General features: G+C 44.6%; 1 protein-coding gene across 1 annotated transcript in view; it reads left to right on the plus strand.

The window, feature by feature from the left end:
* Positions 1–19,696, plus strand: part of LOC142188584 (glycogen [starch] synthase, liver-like) — a gene marked incomplete at its 3' end in the record, with an annotated part of 29,824 nt that extends 10,128 nt beyond the window's left edge. Inside the window, exons 2-7 of the mRNA XM_075261876.1 lie at positions 13,278–13,459; positions 14,458–14,649; positions 14,821–15,006; positions 17,464–17,608; positions 19,211–19,328; positions 19,576–19,696. Coding sequence (XP_075117977.1) covers positions 13,278–13,459; positions 14,458–14,649; positions 14,821–15,006; positions 17,464–17,608; positions 19,211–19,328; positions 19,576–19,696 — 944 coding nt within the window. The remainder of the gene's footprint in view (positions 1–13,277; positions 13,460–14,457; positions 14,650–14,820; positions 15,007–17,463; positions 17,609–19,210; positions 19,329–19,575) is intronic.
* Between the last annotated feature and the right edge of the window lie 2,322 nt (positions 19,697–22,018).

Here is a 22,018-nt window from a genome sequence, read left to right on the forward strand (position 1 = left end):
GGTTACAATCACCAGGTGACAACCATCTACACCCACTTAGAGACAGCCATAGGGCTACACCAACCAGGTGACAACCTACTACACCCACTTACAGACAGCCATAGTGTTACAACCACCAGGTGACAACCTACTACTCCCACTTAGAGACAGCCATAGTGTTACACCCACCAGGTGACAACCATCTACACCCACTTAGAGACAGCCATAGGGCTACAACCACCAGGTGACAACCATCTACACCCACTTAGAGACAGCCATAGGGTTACAATCACCAGGTGACAACCATCTACACCCACTTAGAGATAGCCATAGGGCTACAACCACCAGGAGGCAACCTACTACAACTACTTAAAGACAGCCATAGGGCTACACCAACCAGGTGACAACCATCTACACCCACTTAGAGACAGCCATAGTGTTACACCCACCAGGTGACAACCATCTACACCCACTTAGAGACAGCCATAGGGCTACAACCACCAGGTGACAACCATCTACACCCACTTAGAGACAGCCATAGGGTTACAATCACCAGGTGACAACCATCTACACCCACTTAGAGATAGCCATAGGGCTACAACCACCAGGAGGCAACCTACTACAACTACTTAAAGACAGCCATAGGGCTACACCAACCAGGTGACAACCATCTTCACCCACTTAGAGACAGCCATAGTGTTAGACCCACCAGGTGACAACCATCTACACCCACTTAGAGACAGCCATAGGGCTACAACCTCTAGGTGACAACCATCTACAACTACTATAACCACTTACAGCTATAGAGCTACACCAAGCAGGTGACAACCTACTGCAACCACTTAGAGACAGCCATAGAGCTACAACCACCATGTGACAACCACTTACAACTACTACAACCACTTACAGCCATAAAGCTGCACCAACCAGGTGACAACCTACTACAACTACTTAGAGGCAGCCATAGGGCTACAACAACCAGGTGACAACCTACTACAACTACTACAACCACTTAGACACAGCCACAGGACTACAAACACCAGGTGACAACCTACTACAACTACTTAGATACAGTAATAGAGCTACAACCACCATGTGACAACCACCTACAACTACTACAACCACTTACAGCCATAAAGCTACACCAACCAGGTGACAACCATCTACAACTACTATAACCAGTTACAGCCATAAAGCTAAAACCACAAGGTGATAAACAACTACAACTACTTAGAGACAGCCATAGATCTATAACCACTAGGTGACAACCATCTATAACTACTACAACCACTTACAGCCATAGGACTTCAACCACCAGGTGACAACCATCTACAACTACTTAGCCATATAGAGACAGCCATAGAGCTACAACGACCATGTGAAAACCAGGTACAACTACTATAACCACTTACAGCCATAGAGCTACAAGCAACTGGTGACAACCACCTACAACTACTATAACCACTTACAGCCATAGAGCTACAACCACCAAGTGACATCATCTACAACTGCTTAGAGACAGCCATAGAGCTACAACCATCTACAACTACTATAACCACTTACAGCCATAGAGCTACAAGGTGACAAACATCTACATACTATAACCACATAAAGACAGCCATAGGGCTACAACCACCAGATGACAACCATCTACAACTACTACACCCCCGTAGAGACAGATATAGGGCTACAATCACCAAGTGACATCTTACTATAACTACTCAGAGACAGCCATAGAGCTATAATCACCATGTGACAACCATCTACAACTACTATAACCACTTAGAGACAGCCACAGGGCTACAACCACCAAGTGACAACTTACTACAACTACTTAGAGACAGCCATAGAGCTACAACCACCATGTGACAACCATCTACAACTACTATAACCACTTAGAGACAGCCACAGGGCTACAAGCACCATGTGATAACTTACTACAACTACTTAGAGACAGCCATAGAGCTACAACCACCATGTGACAACCATCTAAAACTACTATAACCACTTACAGCCATAGAGCTACAACCGTGAGGTGACAACCATCTACAACTACTATAACCCCTTAGAGACAGCCACAGGGCTACAACCACCAGGTGTTAACCTACTGCAACTACTTAGAGACAGCCATAGAGCAACAACCACCATGTGACAACCATCTAAAACTACTACAACCACTTACAGCCATAAAGCTACACCAACCAGGTGACAACCTACTAAAACTACTTAGAGAAAGCCATAGGGCTAAAATCACCAGGTGACAACCATCTACAACTACTATAACCACGTACAGCCATAGGGCTACAACCACCAGGTGATAACCTACTTAAACTACTTAGAGACAGCCATAGAGCTACACCAACCAGGTGACAACCTACCACAACTACTACACCTACTTAGACACAGCCAAATGGCTACAACCACCAGTTGAAAACAATTTACAACTACTATAACCACTTACAGCCATTGGGCTACAACCACCAGGTGACAACCTACTACAACTACTACACCCACTTACAGCCAAAAAGCTACAACAACCAAGTGACAATCTACTACAACTACTTAGAGACAGCCATAGGGCTAAAATTACCAGGTGACAACCATCTACAACTACTATAACCACTTACAGCCATAGGGCTACCACCATTTACAACTAATACAACCACTTACAGCCATAGGGCTACACTAACCAGGTGACAACCTACTACAACTACTTAGAGACAGCCATAAAGCTACACCAACCAGGTGACAACCTATTAAAACTACTTAGAGAAAGCTAAAATTTAGCTAGGGCTAAAATCACCAGGTGACAACCATCTACAACTACTATAACCACGTACAGCCATAGGACTACAACCACCAAATGACAACCATCTACAACTACTACACCCCCGTAGAGACAGCCACAGGGCTACAATCACCAAGTGACAACTTACTACAACTACTCAGAGACACCTAGAGCTAGAGCTAGAGCTACAAACACCATGTGACAACCATCTACAACTACTATAACCACTTACAGCCATAGAGCTACAACCGCCAGTTGACAACCTACTAAAGCTACTTAGAGACAGCCATAGAGCTCCAACCACCAGGTGACAACCATCTACAACTACTATAACCTCATAGAGACAGCCATAGGGCTACAACCACCAGATGACAACCATCTACAACTACTACACCCACTTAGTGACAACCACAGGGCTACAACCACCAAGTGACAACTTACTACAACTACATAGAGACAGCCATAGAGCTACAACCACCATGTGACAACCATCTAAAACTACTATAACCACTTACAGCCATAGAGCTACAACCGTCAGATGAGAACCTACTACAACTACTTAGAGACAGCCATAGAGCTACAACCACCATGTGACAACCATCTAAAACTACTATAACCACTTACAGCCATAGAGCTACAACCGCCAGTTGACAACCTACTAAAGCTACTTAGAGACAGCCATAGAGCTCCAACCACCATGTGACAACCATCTAAAACTACTATAACCACTTACAGCCATAAAGCTACAACCGCCAGGTGAGAACCTACTACAACTACTTAGAGACAGCCATAGAGCTACAACCACCATGTGACAACCATCTACAACTACTACAACCACTTAAAGCCATAAAGCTACACCAACAAGGTGACAACCTATTAAAACTACTTAGAGACAGCCATAGGGCTACAACCACCAGGTGACAACCAACTACAACTACTATAACCACTTACAGCCACAGGGCCACAACCATCTACAACTACTACAACCACTTACAGCCACAGAGCTACAACCACCAGGTGATAACCTACTAAAACAACTTAGAAACAGCCATAGAGCTACACCAACCAGGTGACAACCTACTACAACTACTACACCCACTTAGACACAGCCACTGGGCTACAACCACCAGGTGACAACCTACTACAACTACTTAGAGACAGCCATAGAGCTACAACCACCATGTGACAACCATCTACAACTACTACAACCACTTACAGCCATAAAGCTACACCAACCAAGTGACAACCTACTACAACTACTACAACTACTTAGAGACAGCCACAGGTGTCAACCATCTACAACTACTACAACCACTTACAGCCATAGGGCTACACCAACCAGGTGACAACCTACTACAACTACTTAGAGACAACCATAGGGCTACAACCACCAGTTGACAACAATCTACAACTACTATAACCACTTACAGCCATAGAGCTACAACCACCCGGTGACAACCTACTACAACTAGTTAGAAAAAGCCATAGAGCTATAACCACTAGGTGACAATCATCTACAACTACTATAACCACTTACAGCTATAGATCTACAACCACTAGGTGACACCCTACTACAACTACTTAGAGACAGCCATAGAGTTACATCCACCAGGTGACAACCATCTACAACTACTGTATCCACTTACAGCTATAGGGCGACAACCATCTACAACCACTTACAGCCATAGAGCTACAACCACCAGGTGACAACCATCTACAACTACTATAACCTCATAGAGACAGCCATCTACAACACTAAACCCACTTAGAGACAGCCACAGGGTTACAACCACCCAGTGACAACTTACTACAACTACTTAGAGACAGCCATAGAGCTACAACAACCAGGTGACAACCATCTACAACTACTACAACCATTTACAGCCATAGAGCTACAACCACCCAGTGACAACCTACTACAACTAGTTAGAGACAGCCATAGAGCTATAACCACTAGGTGACAATCATCTACAACTACTATAACCACTTACAGCTATAGATCTACAACCACTAGGTGACACCCTACTACAACTACTTAGAGACAGCCATAGAGTTACATCCACCAGGTGACAACCATCTACAACTACTGTATCCACTTACAGCTATAGGGCGACAACCATCTACAACCACTTACAGCCATAGGGCTACAACCACCAGGTGACAACCATCTACAACTACTACACCCACTTACAGCCATAGAGCTACAATCACCACGTGACAACCATCTACAACTACTGTATTCACTTACAGCCATAGGGCTACAACCATCTACAACCACTTACAGCCATAGAGCTACGACCACCAGGTGACAAACCATCTACAACTACTACAACCACTTACAGCCATAGAGCTACAACCACCAGGTGACAGCCATCTACAACTACTACAACCACTTAGAGACAGCCACAGGGTTACAACCACCCAGTGACAACTTACTACAACTACTTAGAGACAGCCATAGAGCTACAACCACCAGGTGACAACCATCTACAACTACTACAACCAATTACCACCATAAAGCTACAGCAACCAAGTGACAACCTACTACAACTACTTATATACAGCCATATGGCTACAATCACCAGGTGACAACCATCTACAACTACTATAACCACTTACAGCCATAGATCTACAACCACCAGGTGATAACCAACTACAATTACTACAACCACTTACAGCCATAGAGCTACAACCATCAGTTGAAAACCATGTACATCTACTACAACCTCTTAGAGACAGCCATAGAGCTACAACCACCTGGTGACACCCATCTACAACTACAATAACCACTTATAACTATAGAGCTACACCAACCAGGTGAAAACCATCTACAACTACTTAGAGGCAGCCATATAGCTACAACCCCCAGGTGATCACCTACTATAACCACTTACAGTCATAATGCTACAACCACCAGGTGACAACCATCTACAACTACTACACCCTCAGTCGGAGGTATATATACTGTATATAGTGATGATGTATTGCTCTCTCCTCAGTCGGAGGTATATATACTGTAAATAGTGATGATGTATTGCTCTCTCCTCAGTCGGAGGTATATATACTGTATATAGTGATGATGTATTGCTCTCTCCTCAGTCGGAGGTATATATACTGTATATAGTGATGATGTATTGCTCTCTCTCCTCAGTCGGAGGTATATATACTGTATATAGTGATGATGTATTGCTCTCTCTCCTCAGTCGGAGGTATATATACTGTATATAGTGATGTATTGCTCTCTCCTCAGTCGGAGGTATATATACTGTAAATAGTGATGATGTATTGCTCTCTCCTCAGTCGGAGGTATATATACTGTATATAGTGATGATGTATTGCTCTCTCTCCTCAGTCGGAAGTATATATACTGTATATAGTGATGATGTATTGCTCTCTCTCCTCAGTCAGAGGTATATATACTGTATATAGTGATGATGTATTGCTCTCTCCTCAGTCGGAGGTATATATACTGTATATAGTGATGATGTATTGCTCTCTCCTCAGTCGGAGGTATATATACTGTATATAGTGATGATGTATTGCTCTCTCTCCTCAGTCGGAGGTATATATACTGTATATAGTGATGATGTATTGCTCTCTCTCCTCAGTCGGAGGTATATATACTGTATATAGTGATGTATTGCTCTCTCCTCAGTCGGAGGTATATATACTGTATATAGTGATGATGTATTGCTCTCTCCTCAGTCGGAGGTATATATACTGTATATAGTGATGCTGTATTACTCTCTCCTCAGTCGGAGGTATATATACTGTATATAGTGATGATGTATTGCTCTCTCTCCTCAGTCGGAGGTATATATACTGTATATAGTGATGATGTATTGCTCTCTCCTCAGTCGGAGGTATATATACTGTATATAGTGATGATGTATTGCTCTCTCTCCTCAGTCGGAGGTATATATACTGTATATAGTGATGTATTGCTCTCTCCTCAGTCGGAGGTATATATACTGTATATAGTGATGTATTGCTCTCTCCTCAGTCGGAGGTATATATACTGTATATAGTGATGCTGTATTACTCTCTCCTCAGTCGGAGGTATATATACTGTATATAGTGATGATGTATTGCTCTCTCTCCTCAGTCGGAGGTATATATACTGTATATAGTGATGATGTATTGCTCTCTCCTCAGTCGGAGGTATATATACTGTATATAGTGATGATGTATTGCTCTCTCTCCTCAGTCGGAGGTATATATACTGTATATAGTGATGTATTGCTCTCTCCTCAGTCGGAGGTATATATACTGTATATAGTGATGTATTGCTCTCTCCTCAGTCGGAGGTATATATACTGTATATAGTGATGTATTGCTCTCTCTCCTCAGTCGGAGGTATATATACTGTATATAGTGATGATGTATTGCTCTCTCTCCTCAGTCGGAGGTATATATACTGTATATAGTGATGTATTGCTCTCTCCTCAGTCGGAGGTATATATACTGTATGTAGTGATGATGTATTGCTCTCTCCTCAGTCGGAGGTATATATACTGTATATAGTGATGATGTATTGCTCTCTCCTCAGTCGGAGGTATATATACTGTATATAGTGATGTATTGCTCTCTCCTCAGTCGGAGGTATATATACTGTATGTAGTGATGATGTATTGCTCTCTCCTCAGTCGGAGGTATATATACTGTATATAGTGATGATGTATAGCTCTCTCCTCAGTCGGAGGTATATATACTGTATATAGTGATGCTGTATTACTCTCTCCTCAGTCGGAGGTATATATACTGTATATAGTGATGTATTGCTCTCTCTCCTCAGTCGGAGGTATATATACTGTATATAGTGATGATGTATTGCTCTCTCCTCAGTCGGAGGTATATATACTGTATATAGTGATGTATTGCTCTCTCCTCAGTCGGAGGTATATATACTGTATATAGTGATGATGTATTGCTCTCTCTCCTCAGTCGGAGGTATATATACTGTATATAGTGATGTATTGCTCTCTCCTCAGTCGGAGGTATATATACTGTATATAGTGATGATGTATTACTCTCTCCTCAGTCGGAGGTATATATACTGTATATAGTGATGATGTATTGCTCTCTCTCCTCAGTCGGAGGTATATATACTGTATATAGTGATGATGTATTACTCTCTCCTCAGTCGGAGGTATATATACTGTATATAGTGATGATGTATTGCTCTCTCCTCAGTCGGAGGTATATATACTGTATATAGTGATGTATTGCTCTCTCCTCAGTCGGAGGTATATATACTGTATATAGTGATGATGTATTGCTCTCTCTCCTCAGTCGGAGGTATATATACTGTATATAGTGATGATGTATTGCTCTCTCTCCTCAGTCGGAGGTATATATACTGTATATAGTGATGTATTGCTCTCTCTCTCCTCAGTCGGAGGTATATATACTGTATATAGTGATGTATTGCTCTCTCCTCAGTCGGAGGTATATATACTGTATATAGTGATGCTGTATTACTCTCTCCTCAGTCGGAGGTATATATACTGTATATAGTGATGATGTATTGCTCTCTCCTCAGTCGGAGGTATATATACTGTATATAGTGATGATGTATTGCTCTCTCCTCAGTCGGAGGTATATATACTGTATATAGTGATGATGTATTGCTCTCTCCTCAGTCGGAGGTATATATACTGTATATAGTGATGTATTGCTCTCTCTCTCCTCAGTCGGAGGTATATATACTGTATATAGTGATGATGTATTGCTCTCTCCTCAGTCGGAGGTATATATACTGTATATAGTGATGTATTGCTCTCTCCTCAGTCGGAGGTATATATACTGTATATAGTGATGTATTGCTCTCTCCTCAGTCGGAGGTATATATACTGTATATAGTGATGTATTGCTCTCTCCTCAGTCGGAGGTATATATACTGTATATAGTGATGTATTGCTCTCTCCTCAGTCGGAGGTATATATACTGTATATCGTGATGATGTATTGCTCTCTCCTCAGTCGGAGGTATATATACTGTATATCGTGATGATGTATTGCTCTCTCTCCTCAGTCGGAGGTATATATACTGTATATAGTGATGTATTGCTCTCTCCTCAGTCGGAGGTATATATACTGTATATAGTGATGATGTATTGCTCTCTCCTCAGTCGGAGGTATATATACTGTATATAGTGATGCTGTATTACTCTCTCCTCAGTCGGAGGTATATATACTGTATATAGTGATGTATAGCTCTCTCCTCAGTCGGAGGTATATATACTGTATATAGTGATGATGTATTGCTCTCTCCTCAGTCGGAGGTATATATACTGTATATAGTGATGATGTATTGCTCTCTCTCCTCAGTCGGAGGTATATATACTGTATATAGTGATGTATTGCTCTCTCTCCTCAGTCGGAGGTATATATACTGTATATAGTGATGTATTACTCTCTCCTCAGTCGGAGGTATATATACTGTATATAGTGATGTATTGCTCTCTCCTCAGTCGGAGGTATATATACTGTATATCGTGATGATGTATTGCTCTCTCTCCTCAGTCGGAGGTATATATACTGTATATAGTGATGATGTATTGCTCTCTCCTCAGTCGGAGGTATATATACTGTATGTAGTGATGATGTATTGCTCTCTCCTCAGTCGGAGGTATATATACTGTATATAGTGATGTATTGCTCTCTCCTCAGTCGGAGGTATATATACTGTATATAGTGATGTATTGCTCTCTCCTCAGTCGGAGGTATATATACTGTATATAGTGATGTATTGCTCTCTCCTCAGTCGGAGGTATATATACTGTATATAGTGATGATGTATTGCTCTCTCTCCTCAGTCGGAGGTATATATACTGTATATAGTGATGATGTATTGCTCTCTCCTCAGTCGGAGGTATATATACTGTATGTAGTGATGATGTATTGCTCTCTCCTCAGTCGGAGGTATATATACTGTATATAGTGATGTATTGCTCTCTCCTCAGTCGGAGGTATATATACTGTATATAGTGATGTATTGCTCTCTCCTCAGTCGGAGGTATATATACTGTATATAGTGTTGATGTATTGCTCTCTCCTCAGTCGGAGGTATATATACTGTATATAGTGATGTATTGCTCTCTCCTCAGTCGGAGGTATATATACTGTATATAGTGATGATGTATTGCTCTCTCCTCAGTCGGAGGTATATATACTGTATATAGTGATGATGTATTGCTCTCTCTCCTCAGTCGGAGGTATATATACTGTATATAGTGATGATGTATAGCTCTCTCCTCAGTCGGAGGTATATATACTGTATATAGTGATGATGTATTGCTCTCTCTCCTCAGTCGGAGGTATATATACTGTATATAGTGATGATGTATTGCTCTCTCTCCTCAGTCGGAGGTATATATACTGTATATAGTGATGTATTGCTCTCTCTCCTCAGTCGGAGGTATATATACTGTATATAGTGATGATGTATTGCTCTCTCCTCAGTCGGAGGTATATATACTGTATATAGTGATGATGTATTGCTCTCTCTCCTCAGTCGGAGGTATATATACTGTATGTAGTGATGATGTATTGCTCTCTCCTCAGTCGGAGGTATATATACTGTATATAGTGATGTATTGCTCTCTCCTCAGTCGGAGGTATATATACTGTATATAGTGATGATGTATAGCTCTCTCCTCAGTCGGAGGTATATATACTGTATATAGTGATGCTGTATTACTCTCTCCTCAGTCGGAGGTATATATACTGTATATAGTGATGTATTGCTCTCTCTCCTCAGTCGGAGGTATATATACTGTATATAGTGATGCTGTATTACTCTCTCCTCAGTCGGAGGTATATATACTGTATATAGTGATGATGTATAGCTCTCTCCTCAGTCGGAGGTATATATACTGTATATAGTGATGCTGTATTACTCTCTCCTCAGTCGGAGGTATATATACTGTATATAGTGATGTATTGCTCTCTCTCTCCTCAGTCGGAGGTATATATACTGTATATAGTGATGATGTATTGCTCTCTCCTCAGTCGGAGGTATATATACTGTATATAGTGATGATGTATTGCTCTCTCCTCAGTCGGAGGTATATATACTGTATATAGTGATGCTGTATTACTCTCTCCTCAGTCGGAGGTATATATACTGTATATAGTGATGTATTGCTCTCTCTCCTCAGTCGGAGGTATATATACTGTATATAGTGATGATGTATTGCTCTCTCTCCTCAGTCGGAGGTATATATACTGTATATAGTGATGATGTATTGCTCTCTCTCCTCAGTCGGAGGTATATATACTGTATATAGTGATGTATTGCTCTCTCCTCAGTCGGAGGTATATATACTGTATATAGTGATGATGTATTGCTCTCTCTCCTCAGTCGGAGGTATATATACTGTATATAGTGATGATGTATTGCTCTCTCTCCTCAGTCGGAGGTATATATACTGTATATAGTGATGATGTATTGCTCTCTCTCCTCAGTCGGAGGTATATATACTGTATATAGTGATGATGTATTGCTCTCTCTCCTCAGTCGGAGGTATATATACTGTATATAGTGATGTATTGCTCTCTCCTCAGTCGGAGGTATATATACTGTATATAGTGATGCTGTATTACTCTCTCCTCAGTCGGAGGTATATATACTGTATATAGTGATGTATTGCTCTCTCTCTCCTCAGTCGGAGGTATATATACTGTATATAGTGATGATGTATTGCTCTCTCCTCAGTCGGAGGTATATATACTGTATATAGTGATGATGTATTGCTCTCTCCTCAGTCGGAGGTATATATACTGTATATAGTGATGTATTGCTCTCTCCTCAGTCGGAGGTATATATACTGTATATAGTGATGTATTGCTCTCTCCTCAGTCGGAGGTATATATACTGTATATAGTGATGTATTGCTCTCTCCTCAGTCGGAGGTATATATACTGTATATAGTGATGATGTATTGCTCTCTCCTCAGTCGGAGGTATATATACTGTAAATAGTGATGATGTATTGCTCTCTCCTCAGTCGGAGGTATATATACTGTATATAGTGATGATGTATTGCTCTCTCCTCAGTCGGAGGTATATATACTGTAAATAGTGATGATGTATTGCTCTCTCCTCAGTCGGAGGTATATATACTGTATATAGTGATGATGTATTGCTCTCTCTCCTCAGTCGGAGGTATATATACTGTATATAGTGATGATGTATTGCTCTCTCTCCTCAGTCGGAGGTATATATACTGTATATAGTGATGATGTATTGCTCTCTCTCCTCAGTCGGAGGTATATATACTGTATATAGTGATGTATTGCTCTCTCCTCAGTCGGAGGTATATATACTGTATATAGTGATGCTGTATTACTCTCTCCTCAGTCGGAGGTATATATACTGTATATAGTGATGTATTGCTCTCTCCTCAGTCGGAGGTATATATACTGTATATCGTGATGATGTATTGCTCTCTCCTCAGTCGGAGGTATATATACTGTATATAGTGATGTATTGCTCTCTCCTCAGTCGGAGGTATATATACTGTATATAGTGATGATGTATTGCTCTCTCCTCAGTCGGAGGTATATATACTGTATATAGTGATGATGTATTGCTCTCTCCTCAGTCGGAGGTATATATAATGTATATAGTGATGATGTATTGCTCTCTCCTCAGTCGGAGGTATATATACTGTATATAGTGATGATGTATTGCTCTCTCCTCAGTCGGAGGTATATATACTGTATATAGTGATGATGTATTGCTCTCTCCTCAGTCGGAGGTATATATACTGTATATAGTGATGATGTATTGCTCTCTCCTCAGTCGGAGGTATATATACTGTATATAGTGATGATGTATAGCTCTCTCCTCAGTCGGAGGTATATATACTGTATATAGTGATGATGTATTGCTCTCTCCTCAGTCGGAGGTATATATACTGTATATAGTGATGATGTATTGCTCTCTCCTCAGTCGGAGGTATATATACTGTATATAGTGATGATGTATTGCTCTCTCCTCAGTCGGAGGTATATATACTGTATATAGTGATGATGTATTGCTCTCTCTCCTCAGTCGGAGGTATATATACTGTATATAGTGATGATGTATTGCTCTCTCTCCTCAGTCGGAGGTATATATACTGTATATAGTGATGATGTATTGCTCTCTCCTCAGTCGGAGGTATATATACTGTATATAGTGATGATGTATTGCTCTCTCCTCAGTCGGAGGTATATATAATGTATATAGTGATGATGTATTGCTCTCTCCTCAGTCGGAGGTATATATACTGTATATAGTGATGATGTATTGCTCTCTCCTCAGTCGGAGGTATATATACTGTATATAGTGATGATGTATAGCTCTCTCCTCAGTCGGAGGTATATATACTGTATATAGTGATGATGTATAGCTCTCTCCTCAGTCGGAGGTATATATACTGTATATAGTGATGATGTATAGCTCTCTCCTCAGTCGGAGGTATATATACTGTATATAGTGATGATGTATTGCTCTCTCCTCAGTCGGAGGTATATATACTGTCATACAAACCAAGGCCAAGATCACAGTGGATGAATGGGGGGAGAATTACTTCATGATGGGTCCCTACTACGAGCAGAATGTCCGGACTCAGGTGGAGATCTGCGACCCCCCGCTGCCGGCGCTCAGGAAGGCCGTGGACGCGCTGCAGTCTCAGGGTTGTCAGGTACGGTTATCTCTTACGCTCAGGATTAGTCGCCATCTTAACACTTTCTTTTATTGAATCAAACATCGGCAGATCCAATTAGAGATTGTCCTGAAATCCGCTGACAACTATCCAATTACCTGCCAGACGCGGCCCTATTCATAGCCCACACCCTGCAGATGGGGCCACGGATTTTGTATAACTGAGGCAAATATTGGGTGTAAATTCTCCACCATGTGTAGGACCTCTGCTGGCTTACATCTATAAGCACAGCTGAGGCTTTGTTACCTTGTATCAGTGTTTCAGATCTTCTGCAATCTACATCCTAACCTGCACTGACACATTGTAGCAAACTAATAAGATCTTTCACCTCCTTCAGCTCTTTGTATCCTTTAAACAACCCTTCTCCACTGATTCCGGCACATTTGGAATTTTTTCTCTCGCCCCCTCCGTTCCTGAGGAATCGGTGCTGGTAGTTTTGGTGATATATAACTAGACTCCCTAATGTCAAGTGGGTGGTGTCAGGGAAGAGCAAGGAAGGGGGCGGGGCTCCAGTCAGAGGTGGACAGTGTCAGTGCCCCTGCTTCTGCCTGACACCATCTCCATCTGAGTCCCGCCCCCTTGCCTGCTTCTCCATGACACCACCCACTTGACATTAGGGAGGCTAGTTATCTATCAGTGTAGATTAAGTATTCTGTAAGGCGGAGTGCGCAGGCTGATGGCGGCTGATGTTAGAGTGCAATGTACCTGAGCGCTCTTTGTCCCCCATTGACTTCGTTGGGGGCTCCATCCCATTCTGGTGTCACGGAGCAGGAGAGGACCTATAACCATGGGCACAGAGCGGAGCATTGGTGGCCTCTTGTACGGCCCTCTTGGTCATGTGCAGGGCCCCGTGGGCTGTAGTGACCTAGCCTTTCATTGGTTTCCCTCCAGTCACTCGTACAGTAGGGGTCCAGGCTATCTTACGTCTATACCTAGCGGGCAGTTTGCGGTCTCACCCCCCATTTGCCCCCTTCCAGGTATACTTCGGCCGCTGGCTCATTGAGGGCAGTCCATACGTCCTCCTCTTTGACATCGGCTCCGCTGCTTGGAATCTGGACCGGTGGAAAGGAGAATTCTGGGAGGCCTGTAATGTGGGGATCCCCTTCCACGACCGAGAGGCCAACGACGCCCTACTGTTTGGGTCTCTGTCGGCCTGGTTCCTGAAGGAGGTGAGTCCTGATGATGTCGTCTTCCATGGCTACCACCCCCAATGTTCTGTATCACATTGTACATCGCCATGTCTTATGTCTGACGTATCACACCTGCGGCCACACTGTCACGAGCTCTCCAGCTCTGTAGTCCTGTCACCAGGACATTCATCCGTTTGGTGTTTCTTCCAGCTGACTGACCAGCTCCAGGACAAGCCGAATGTCATTGCGCATTTCCACGAGTGGCAGGCCGGCGCTGGTCTGATACTGTCCAGGTACCGCAAGCTGCCAGTGGCCACCATATTCACCACCCACGCCACCCTGCTGGGGCGATACCTGTGCGCGGCCAACGTCGACTTCTACAACAAACTCGACCAGGTAAGGCTGAGCCGACCACCGAGGGACACAACGGAGCGGTGCAGATACTCCACCAGCAGGGGGCAGCAGTGAGATGTCAGTTACGGCAGTCTGAGCGCCAGCAGGACGTGTTCTGCTATTGTGTAAATAAAGTTTATTGAAAGTGACACTTTATACCAGGCCTTAGGTTAGTAGAGGGCCCTTGCTGTAGAGCAGTGACCTGCAGGAGCCAATCAGATTACTGCAAACCCCATGAGTGAAAGCTGAAGCCTGATTGGTTGCTATGCACCACTCTTCAATTAACTTTATACATACATAGATACAGAAGACATATTGTAATAAGTCCTGAGGCGTGGCTCCTTAAATAGGGGGTTGGGATATGCAAATGTCACTAAATGGTGCACCCTCCTGTTGCTCTCTTCTGGATGCCGCCATGTTGTCATGCATGGTACTGGTCCGCCATTGTTGTTAGTTATCCGTGCAGTGGCCCCCGCTCTTCCTGAGTGGATCGGCTTCCCAAACATGAAATTAGTCGGATGTAAATGAGAGGAGTTTGCCCTTTGTAGGATTTCGGCCTTTAAAGGTTAAATAGGGAGCAGGCGGTGCGGCGCGGAGCGGCTGGTATGAGGCAGATGACTTGTCTGACCTTCACAGGTGACGATGCCGCGCAGACCCGCTGCTGCCATAGCCCCCTCTATGCCCTTTGGGCTGTCCTGACCTTTCTGCCGTCTCAGACCCCCCTCATTAGGACATCTGATCACAAACAACATCTTACCATATGTCAGAAAGTTATCCGACAAATAGCGGAGCATCTGGAACATGTCCGAGCCTCCGCCATCATCGCGCGTATTACTACACCGCAAATGTCAGGCCCCATCAGATACAGCTATAAACTGCCAGTGACAGAGATATGGAGGACGGGGGGATATGGAATATGAGGGGATATGGAGGACGAGGGGATATGGAGGAAGAGGGGATATGGAAGATGAGGGGATATGGAAAATGAGGGGATATGGAGAACAAGGTAATATGGAGGACGAGGGGATATGGAAGATGAGGGGATATGGAGGACGAGGGGATATGGAAGATGAGGGGATATGGAAAATGAGGGGATATGGAGAACAAGGTAATATGGAGGACGAGGGGATATGGAAGATGAGGGGATATGGAGAACGAGGGGATATAGAGGACGAGGGGATATGGAAGACAAGGTAATATGGAGGACAACGTAATATGGAGGACGAGGGGATATGGAAGATGAGGGGATATGGAGGACAAGGTAATATGGAGGATGAGGGGATATGGAAAATGAGGGGATATGGAGGACAAGGTAATATGGAGGACAAGGGGATATGGAGGACAAGGGGATATGGAAGATGAGGGGATATGGAGGACAAGGGGATATGGAGAACAAGGTAATATGGAGGACGGGGGGATATGGAAGATGAGGGGATATGGAGGACGAGGGGATATGGAAGATGTGGGGATATGGAGGACAAGGGGATATGGAGAACAAGGTAATATGGAGGACGGGGGGATATGGAAGATGAGGGGATATGGAGGACAAGGTAATATGGAGGACGAGGGGATATGGAGGACAAGGGGATATGGAAGATGAGGGGATATGGAGGACAAGGGGATATGGAGAACAAGGTAATATGGAGGACGGGGGGATATGGAAGATGAGGGGATATGGAGGACGAGTGGATATGGAAGATGAGGGGATATGGAGAACAAGGTAATATGGAGGACGGGGGGATATGGAGAATGAGATAATGAGGAATATGTAGGATGAGATACCGGGGAATATGGAGGATGAGCAGGATGTAGTGGTCTGTAGGCCTCATGAAGGACAAGGGGATATGGAAGATGAGGGGATATGGAAAATGAGGGGATATGGAGGACAAGGTAATATGGAGGACGAGGGGATATGGAAGATGAGGGGATATGGAGGACAAGGTAATATGGAGGACGAGGGGATATGGAAAATGAGGGGATATGGAGGACAAGGTAATATGGAGGACGAGGGGATATGGAGGACAAGGGGATATGGAAGATGAGGGGATATGGAGGACAAGGGGATATGGAGAACAAGGTAATATGGAGGACGGAGGGATATGGAAGAGGAGGGGATATGGAGGACGAGGGGATATGGAAGATGAGGGGATATGGAGGACAAGGGAATATGGAGAACAAGGTAATATGGAGGACAGGGGGATATGGAAGATGAGGGGATATGGAGGACAAGGTAATATGGAGGACGAGGGGATATGGAGGACGGGGGGATATGGAGAATGAGATAATGAGGAATATGTAGGATGAGATACGGGGGAATATGGAGGATGAGCAGGATGTAGTGGTCTGTAGGCCTCATGCCTCCCTTCATTGTGTTGTATTATTGGTTCACCAGTCACTGAGGCATGAGGTACTTTGCACCTCCCACTTGTCTATTAGCTGAATGGCTCTATGGTCTCTTAGTTTGACATAGATAAAGAAGCCGGAGAGCGCCAGATCTATCACCGCTACTGCATGGAGCGCGCCGCTGTGCACTGCGCTCACGTCTTCTCCACCGTCTCACAGATCACCGGCATTGAGGCCGAGCACATGCTGAAGAGGAAGGCAGGTAAAACGGATGATGGGGATAATGATGATGATAATGATGATGAAGATGATGATAGTTAGAGAAGAGCGAACAGTAAAATATTCCATGTCCGTGATTCTGAATAGCCGCTCAATATTGGACTATTGGAAGGAATATGGAACCTCATTATAGTCTATGGGAGACGATGCTTCACTCCAGGGGATCCCACCATTCACCTCAGGAGAGTCACCCCAGGAAATGATGCAATACCTCCGCAATGTAACTGGGCCAGCAGGGGGAGCATGTCTGGGGGCATCTAACAAGCCCAAGTCCCTGGATTATGTCGGGATCCCCTGGCAGCTTGTGATATGCCCGAGCTGACTTTTTCCCATGGGAATGCATTGACCAGCCGAATGCCATAGAGAACAGCATTCAGCCAATCAACAATGGTTCTGCCGGAGGCTCGTCTGTGAGGAGGCGGAGTCTAAGATCGGACTAGAATGGAGACTGCTGTGGACCGCTCTTATACTCCGCCTCCACCGGCAGAACCAGCGTTGATTGGCCGAATGCTATACTCTATGTCATTCAGCCAATTAACGCTGGTCAATGCATTCCTATGCCGTGATGTAGCAGAGCTGGCCGTGCGCTGAGCTTGGCTAATCCCGAGATGCAGCAGAGCTGTGTCAGCACTGCTACATCTGAGATTGGACCACAATGGGAACTGCTGTGGACGGATTTTAGACTCCGCCTCCTCCAGCAGAACCAGCGTTGATTGGCTGAATGCTGTTCTCTATATAGCATTTGGCCAATCAACGCTGGTCAATGCATTCCTATGAGAAAAAGTCAGCTCCGGCATATCACAAGCTGCCAGGGATCCCGACCAGATAGAGCCCCAAAGAGCTGGTGAGTGACATTCCCCCCTAAATAAAGGTAACCCCTAGCTAACCCTCCTGTACATCTGTCCCTGTCTCACAGTCACACAGTCACAGTCACAAATTAATCGAATGTTAAATCCACCATTTGTCTAAAGTGGAGGTCACCTGATTTCAGCCGCCAATTCCTTTTTTCACTGCCTCTGTTGTCATAGTTCCTGTCCCACCTCTGCTGCGCAGTTATTGGTGCAAAAAACGCGCCAGGGAAGGTGGGAGGAGAGACGGATTTTTACTGTGTTTGCCTCGTCGTATTCCATTGGAATCAAATACCCCGAACGGCCTGATATTGGATGGAACGGTGTCCGCTCATCTCTAATGATAGTGATGATGATGATGATGATGATAGTGATGATGATGACAGTGATGATGATGATGATGATGATGATAGTGATGATGATGATAGTGATGATGATGATGATGATGACAGTGATGATGATGACAGTGATGATGATGATGATAGTGATGATGATGATAGTGATGATGATGATGATAGTGATGATAGTGATGATGATGATGATGATGATGATAGTGATGATGATGACAGTGATGATGATGATGATAGTGATGATGATGATAGTGATGATGATGATGATAGTGATGATGATGATAGTGATGATGATGATGATATTGATGATGATGACAGTGATGATGATGATATTGATGAAGATAATGATGATGATGGTGATGAATCTTCCTTCCTGGTTTCCTTCAGATGTAATTACACCAAATGGATTAAACATTAAGAAGTTTTCGGCCATGCACGAGTTCCAGAACCTTCATTCCCTCTACAAGTCCCGGATCCAGGAATTTGTTCGGGGACATTTTTACGGGTATAAACAAAGCAGAAGTTCTTTCTTTTCTAGCTGACTACTCTAGTCACATCCAGAGCTGCAGTCACAGATATGCTTCTCTAGCACCTCCCATCCCTCAGCTGCCACCCCTGGGGCCTCCTGTTAGGTGAGAAGGGGCCCCTAAGACCGTACAGGAGACTATAAGTGCAGGCCGTCATCAAAGTGTCTGAATGTTTGTAGTAGGAGGAGCCCTTTAAGTCTTCTCTCCACTGTGTCATCCTTACAGACACCTGGACTTCAACCTGGACAAGACGCTCTTCTTCTTCATTGCTGGGCGCTACGAATATTCCAATAAGGGGGCCGACATATTCCTGGAGTCCTTGTCAAGACTGAACTTCCTTCTCCGTGTAAGTATGTCAGCATCGTATTACTGTTATATCAGTGATGTCAGTACCAGGGGGCGGGGCTGTGACTACCTCTCAGACATGGTATATACAGCTGGTTGTCAGTACCAGGGGGCGGGGCTGTGACTACCTCTCAGACATGATATATACAGCTGGTTGTCAGTAACAGGGGGCGGGGCTGTGACTACCTCTCATACATGGTATATACAGCTGGTTGTCAGTAACAGGGGGCGGGGCTGTGACTACCTCTCAGACATGATATATACAGCTGGTTGTCAGTACCAGGGGGCGGGGCTGTGACTACCTCTCAGACATGATATATACAGGCTGGTTGTCAGTAACAGGGGGCGGGGCTGTGACTACCTCTCAGACATGGTATATACAGGCTGGTTGTCAGTAACAGGGGGCGGGGCTGTGACTACCTCTCATACATGGTATATACAGCTGGTTGTCAGTAACAGGGGGCGGGGCTGTGACTACCTCTCAGACATGATATATACAGCTGGTTGTCAGTACCAGGGGGCGGGGCTGTGACTACCTCTCAGACATGATATATACAGCTGGTTGTCAGTAACAGGGGGCGGGGCTGTGACTACCTCTCAGACATGGTATATACAGCTGGTTGTCAGTAACAGGGGGCGGGGCTGTGACTACCTCTCAGACATGATATATACAGGCTGGTTGTCAGTAACAGGGGGCGGGGCTGTGACTACCTCTCAGACATGGTATATACAGCTGGTTGTCAGTAACAGGGGGCGGGGCTGTGACTACCTCTCAGACATGGTATATACAGCTGGTTGTCAGTAACAGGGGGCGGGGCTGTGACTACCTCTCAGACATGATATATACAGCTGGTTGTCAGTAACAGGGGGCGGGGCTGTGACTACCTCTCAGACATGATATATACAGCTGGTTGTCAGTAACAGGGGGCGGGGCTGTGACTACCTCTCAGACATGATATATACAGGCTGGTTGTCAGTAACAGGGGGCGGGGCTGTGACTACCTCTCAGACATGATATATACAGCTGGTTGTCAGTAACAGGGGGCGGGGCTGTGACTACCTCTCAGACATGATATACAGGCTGGTTGTCAGTAACAGGGGGCGGGGCTGTGACTACCTCTCAGACATGATATATACAGGCTGGTTGTCAGTAACAGGGGGCGGGGCTGTGACTACCTCTCAGACATGATATATACAGACTGGTTGTCAGTAACAGGAGGCGGGGCTGTGACTACCTCTCAGACATGATATATACAGGCTGGTTGTCAGTAACAGGGGGCGGGGCTGTGACTACCTCTCAGACATGATATATACAGCTGGTTGTCAGTAACAGGGGGCGGGGCTGTGACTACCTCTCAGACATGGTATATACAGCTGGTTGTCAGTAACAGGGGGCGGGGCTGTGACTACCTCTCAGACATGATATATACAGCTGGTTGTCAGTAACAGGGGGCGGGGCTGTGACTACCTCTCAGACATGGTATATACAGCTGGTTGTCAGTAACAGGGGGCGGGGCTGTGACTACCTCTCAGACATGATATATACAGGCTGGTTGTCAGTAACAGGGGGCGGGGCTGTGACTACCTCTCAGACATGGTATATACAGGCTGGTTGTCAGTAACAGGGGGCGGGGCTGTGACTACCTCTCAGACATGATATATACAGCTGGTTGTCAGTAACAGGGGGCGGGGCTGTGACTACCTCTCAGACATGATATATACAGCTGGTTGTCAGTAACAGGGGGCGGGGCTGTGACTACCTCTCATACATGGTATATACAGCTGGTTGTCAGTAACAGGGGGCGGGGCTGTGACTACCTCTCAGACATGATATATACAGTTGGTTGTCAGTAACATGGGGCGGGGCTGTGACTACCTCTCAGACATGATATATACAGCTGGTTGTCAGTAACAGGGGCCGGGGCTGTGACAACCTCTCAGACATGATATATACAGCTGGTTGTCAGTAACAGGGGGTGGGGCTGTGACTACCTCTCAGACATGATATATACAGCTGGTTGTCAGTAACAGGGGGCGGGGCTGTGACTACCTCTCAGACATGATATATACAGGCTGGTTGTCAGTAACGGGGGGCGGGGCTGTGACTACCTCTCAGACATGGTATATACAGCTGGTTGTCAGTAACAGGGGGCGGGGCTGTGACTACCTCTCAGACATGGTATATACAGCTGGTTGTCAGTAACAGGGGGCGGGGCTGTGACTACCTCTCAGACATGGTATATACAGCTGGTTGTCAGTAACAGGGGGCGGAGCTGTGACTACCTCTCAGACATGATATATACAGCTGGTTGTCAGTAACAGG

This window comes from Leptodactylus fuscus, unplaced genomic scaffold (assembly GCF_031893055.1).
Source record: "Leptodactylus fuscus isolate aLepFus1 unplaced genomic scaffold, aLepFus1.hap2 HAP2_SCAFFOLD_554, whole genome shotgun sequence".
Taxonomy (NCBI): domain Eukaryota; kingdom Metazoa; phylum Chordata; class Amphibia; order Anura; family Leptodactylidae; genus Leptodactylus; species Leptodactylus fuscus.